Source organism: Corvus brachyrhynchos, unplaced genomic scaffold, assembly GCF_000691975.1.
Source record: "Corvus brachyrhynchos isolate BGI_N302 unplaced genomic scaffold, ASM69197v1 scaffold1103, whole genome shotgun sequence".
Taxonomy (NCBI): domain Eukaryota; kingdom Metazoa; phylum Chordata; class Aves; order Passeriformes; family Corvidae; genus Corvus; species Corvus brachyrhynchos.
The window spans coordinates 264,242-269,658 of record NW_008236980.1 but is presented as its reverse complement, the minus strand read 5'-3'; the positions used below and the strand labels follow the sequence as shown (position 1 = coordinate 269,658).

The following is a 5,417-nucleotide window of genomic DNA, read 5'->3' as shown; positions in this document are numbered from 1 at the left end:
GGTCCCGGTGCCCCCCCCGCTCTCCTCATGCAGGGCATGGGGAGCCTCCGGCTGGGCAGCCGCGCCGTCATGTACACGGCAGAGACCCTCCCCAAGGGCAAGAACCGCGTCATGGGGGTGAGTTTGGGGGGGGAAACCCTTGGAAAATCCCCCCTCAGCCCATTCCCGGGGATTCCCGCTGATCCTTCAGGAGATGCTGTGTTTCTGAAGAGGCGCTGGGATTAAAGCATCCCCCCTATCCCCAGGGTGGCTTTGTGGGTGGGCGAGGGGGGGGATGAGTTGACCCCATTCCCACCCCTCCCGCGCTTCCAGACCATCCAGATCATGACGGGATTCCTGCACATCGGCTTCGGGATCGTCCTGACCACGCTCACCAACGTCTACACCTCCGTCTTCGTCATCGGAGAGATCCCCTTCCTGGGCGGCGTGTCGGTGCGTGCTGGGGGGCCGGGAAGGGATCCTGCTGGGAAGGGATTCCCACCGGGAAAGGATGTCTAGGGGGCTGGGATGCCCGCCAGGAAGGGAATCCCAGCAGGGAATGGTGCCCCTGGGGAAGGGAATCTCTCTGGGGAGGGATGCCAGCAGGTGGGATGCCCACTGGGAATGATGCACCTGCTGCTCCCAAGGCCTGGAAAACAAGAGCAGGGGCTGTCCCCTGTGCCCCGTTAGTGCCACCTCTGGGCAGGTTTGGGGTGCCCCCAGAGCCGGCTGAGCCCCCTCTCTCCCGCTGCAGTTCATCATCTCCGGCTGCCTCTCCATCGGCGCCGAGAAGAGCCCCACGGAATGTGCGGTGAGTTTTCCCGGGAGCACTTGAAGGGCAGCCAGACCATGAACGTCATCAGCGCCATCTTCGCGCTCCTGGGAATTGTGGCCTTCATCGTGGACCTCAACCTCAATGGGCTCTACCGCTCCAGCTTCAACTACTACAGCTATCTCGTCCTGGTAAAATCCCACCAGCCGGAATTCCTGCCCTCTGGAAGCCCCTGGCCTGCTCTCCAGCCCCCACGGGGTGCTGTGCCCTTTCCCAAACCCCCGTGGTGGGGTGGCGGTTTCTCCTCTGCCGGCATGACCTATTTTAGGCAGGTACCTCGGGAGATGACTCACCCCCTGGAAGCATCCATGAGCCATAAAAACGGCGGGATGGAGGGCTGGGAGGGAGACCTTGGAGCCAGGAATGCAGGGGGAGAGGAAGGGGGAGCCCCAGAATGCAGGCTGCCCTTGGTGGGATTCCCCCTCCGGGGCGTACTGATGGGGTTTTCCCCATCCTGGAGCTTGCAGGGAATGGGATTTCTATCGTACTGCTCATCTTCACCATCCTGGAATTCTGCATCGCCGTAGCCACCGCCAATTTCTGGTGCCGGGCCACGCGCCTCAGCTCCAACGAGGTAGGACTGGGGGGGCGGCAGGGATGGATCCCAAAAACCTCCTCCCCTGATCCCGGTGTCTCCCATAATCCCGGTGTGTTTCCCAGGCTATGCTGATTGTCCCCAGTGCCACCCGGGTGGATCTGGCCGTGCCACCGGCGGAGCTGCCTCAGCCTCCCAGCTACAGCGAGGTGATCCAAGGAATATCCTGGAGAGGAGCTGAATCGGGATTGGGATGGCTCCCGGGATGACAGCCCCCATCCCGCTGCCATCAGTGTCCCCTCCCTGGGAAAACATCCCACCCCAATCCCCAGGGAGCATCCCAGAGAACATCCACCTCTCTGCTCTGGGAATGGGGAGGAGATCCCAAACCCCCGGGGGTGGTGGGTGCTCGGGGAGAGAGGCAAGGGGGTCCCCCCAAATCCTGCCCCTTTTCCAAAACACCTCCCGGTCTCCTTGCAGCTGGCTGCTCCTGAAGTCTGACCCCGAGGACGTCGGAATGGGATCCTGCCTCTATCGCTCCCAAATCCCAGGGCTACGGCATCCTCCTCCCGCCGCACCGCCGGCCGGGATGCGCTGGTCCCCCTCCCAAAAGCCAGGGACACCCCCAGATTCCCTGTCCCTGTGCCCCTGGGCCTGCTCTGAGCGGCTCCACTTGCTGGCTGCTGTGGGAAGGGGCTTCTCCAGGGAGGAATCTTGGGTAATTCCTGCCTGTCAATCCCCGGTGGGATGCTGGGGTTTGCTCGCATCGGGGTTCAGGAATTCCCGGGGGTCTGGTGGCTTGGAGTGACCCCGATGTGTGCCGGGAGCCGGGCGGGTCACCGGAGCATCTACCTCGGCTTGTTCCCTGTTGGCTTTATTTTATCTTGGGAATAAACGCTCTCTCCGGGCTCGTGTCTCCTGAATTTGGGAATTTGCAGCATGGGAGCTTCCCCAGGCTTCTCACTTCCCCCTCAGAGAGTTGCTTTCTCTCAGGAAAGGGGCTCATCCCGCCTGATGTAGCGGCACCTGCCCTCTCCTGAGGGAATTCTGCCCCCTCCTGAACTCCTGGGACCTGCTTTCTCTTGTGAGAGAATTCTGCCCTCCAAACCCCGGGGGGAATTCTGCTCTCCTAAACCCCTGGCACCTGCTCCCAAGGGACTTTTGCTCCTCTAAACCCCCAGTGCCTGCTGCTCTCTTGAGGGAATTCTACCCTCAAAACCCTGGTACCTGCTCTCTCCTGAGGGAATTCCGCCCCTCAAAACCCCTTTCCTGAGGGAATTCCACCCTCCTAAACCCTGGTACGTGATTCTGAGGGAATTCCAGCCCCACAAACCCCTCAGCACTTGCTCTCCTGAGGGAATGCTGCTCCCCAAACCCCCTCTCCCCTGCCACATTCCAAGCAAGGTCCTGCTATATTTAGCTCCGCCAGACAGCGGCAGTGATGCCGGTGGTGCCAGCACATCCCGGTTCTTCCGCCACCGGAGAAGCTGCCCCGGGGCTGGGGCTGCTCCGTGGGGTGACACGGGGACACCAGTGCCATGTGCTCCCCATTCCCACAACCCTGGCTGAGGGGTGCTCCCAAACCTTATCCATGCAGCAATTCCCAAAAAAACCCTTCATTTTCAGGGAAGGTGAAGGACCCTGGGATCATTTTGAGCCAGACCAGGTTTGTCAGCTCCTGACAAGCTCGTTACAGGTCCATCCATAATTATCCCGCATCCATGGGAATGCTGGAGGATTTAACAAGGTCGTGATGAGCATCCAGCAGTTGCATCAAGTTATTTCAGGAGCATCCCAAGCTCGTGGAAATGGAAAGGTGGGATGGAGGTGAGGAAGGAGACCCCAGAGCTGACTTTCCAAGGGGTGGGAGCATCCTGGGGACTTCCCAGTGCCCTGTGAGGAGATCCCCTTAATTTCTGGGGATTGGGAATCCCAAATTTCCCCTCGAGTGCCAGAGTGGGATCAGTGACCTCCTCCTTGAACATTCCCTTAGGTTTTGGGGTGACTGAAGTGTTTTCCCTCTCCTTTCCCCGCTCCCTGATGATGCTCCAGCTGCTCAGCCAAAGCCTCATGGATTATTCACTCCCTGTCAGTTATTTCTGCTCCCGGCTCTGAAAAAATAATGAGCCCGATCAGTAGGAAAAGCCCTGGGGATTTTGGGGAGCGGGATGAACAGGCTGTCTCTGCTCAGCTCCGTGGCCACAACCCCATTACGGCTCCGGCTCCTCACCTGCACCTCCGGAGCATCCCGACTTCTCCTGGCTCCGTGGGGACCACGGCAAAGCCATCCCGCCTCCCATCCGAGTTCTGTGTTTTCCGGTGGGTTTTCCTGGGAAGGAGGCTGCTTCCTCCTCCTCCTCCTCCACTGGCACCAGGGTCTGTTTTCCCAGAGTATCCCAGTGTTTAGGTGCAGCTCTCCCTGAAAATGCTGGAGTAAGTATTGAAGGTTCCATGGAACTGTGGTGGTGGGGTTTTAACGTTTCTTTATATTTAGTGGGAATTTGTAGTCCTGGGGGAAAGTGGGGACTTCCAGGAGTTGGGAATAGCAGGTGCCAGGGATCACAAGAGTTTTGTGTCCCTGCTGGTGATGATCCCTAAGGAAAATCAAAACCCTTGGAGGAGCTGGAAGGGGGAACCGTGAGCTGGACAGGGGTGTCCCAATGGATCTTCCTCTTGGGAAGAGAAGGATCCAGGGAGACTCTTCCAGCAGCTAAAGGTGCCCCAGGAGAGCTGGAGAGGAATTTTGGGGAAGGGCCTGGAGTGCCAGGACAAGGGGGGATGGCTTCCCACTGCCAGAGGGCACGGATAGACGGGATATTGGGAAGGAATTCTTCCCTGTGAGGGTGGGGAGGCATTCCTGGAATGGATTTCCCAGGGAAGCTGTGGCTGCCCCATCCCTGGGAGGTGCTTAAGGTCCCATTCCACACTGGAACTTTTCTGCATCCTCAGGAGCTTTCCTGGGAACGAACGGATCAAAGGCTGGAATGTCACGTGCAGGGGTTGACGGACACATCTGGGACAGGGTTTGGGAACGATGGCACCGTGTCCCAAATGCCAGGTACGGATCCCCCCAGCAGGCAGAGATGCCCCCCCAAACCTCCCACCTGCTCCCAGCTCTGGATTCCCCAATCCAGGATGGACACTGGGGTGTTTAAAGCCAAAAAACCTGAATCCTCTCCCAGAAAACATTACTTTCTTCCTGGAATCGGTATGGAGAGAGCCCTGTGGGAAGCAGAAACACCTGGAAGCAAAGCAATATGTTGGCTTTTGGTATTTTTATGGGGATATAAAGTTTGTCCCAGGAAGCAGCAACTTTCTGTGGCAAGCTTTTCTCCATCGTAATCTGTTTTTCTTAGGAAAAAAAAACCTCACGGATTTTGGGGTTGGAAAAAGCATTTGGGTTCCACCAGGGCTCGTAAAGTTTGTCCTGTGCTGGTGGGAGGGAATTTGGGAGGGTCTCCTGATCCCCCCCTCCCCCCACCGCAGCAGCCAGCCAGGCTTCATCCAAAGCTTGTCCTAAAAAATGGGAAAATGAATGTTAAAATCCAAGGAATGTGTTGCATCCATCTCCAAAGCCAAGAATTCCTGCAAAGAAAAGGTTGGAAAGCTCCACCGCCCAGCCTTGCCGCTTCCCTGCATCTGCTTCAAAGCTTCACCTCCTCTGGAATCCCCTTCCAAAACAAATCCCGACATCCCACCTTGGGCTCCTGCCATCCCCAGCTGGACCTGGCTTGATTTAGGAAGGGGGAAAGCGCTTTTTCCATGGATAACTCGCTCGGAAAGTTGGGGTTTTGGGGGCTGGGGGCAGCCACGGCTGTTTCTGGCTGCAAGGCTGGAACTTCAGGAATGCTGTAGGAATGTGGAAAGGCGGATTTGGGAGGAAATCCACCGTGCAGGGTGGTTTTGGCTGGGAATGTGAGCCGTGGATAACGGCGGAGGATGCCCCGGCTGCCTAAAGGCTAAGGAGGGGATCCCGGAATTTCCACGGGGGCTCAAGTGTTCCTTCCTGGGGCTGGAATGAGATCCCTGGGATTGTTAGGATTGGAGTGTGGAGAGGGAGGAGGGACCACC

General features: G+C 58.1%; 1 protein-coding gene across 1 annotated transcript; it reads left to right on the top strand.

Moving 5' to 3' along the window:
• Window positions 1-6: 6 nt before the first annotated feature.
• LOC103611828 (membrane-spanning 4-domains subfamily A member 12-like) lies at window positions 7-2,269 on the top strand. Its single transcript, XM_008629395.2, is given in 7 exon segments — window positions 7-117; window positions 313-432; window positions 734-811; window positions 814-942; window positions 1,272-1,385; window positions 1,472-1,555; window positions 1,827-2,269. Coding segments are annotated over 7 exon segments (636 nt in total). The 5' UTR covers window positions 7-27; the 3' UTR covers window positions 1,848-2,269.
• Window positions 2,270-5,417: the final 3,148 nt, after the last annotated feature.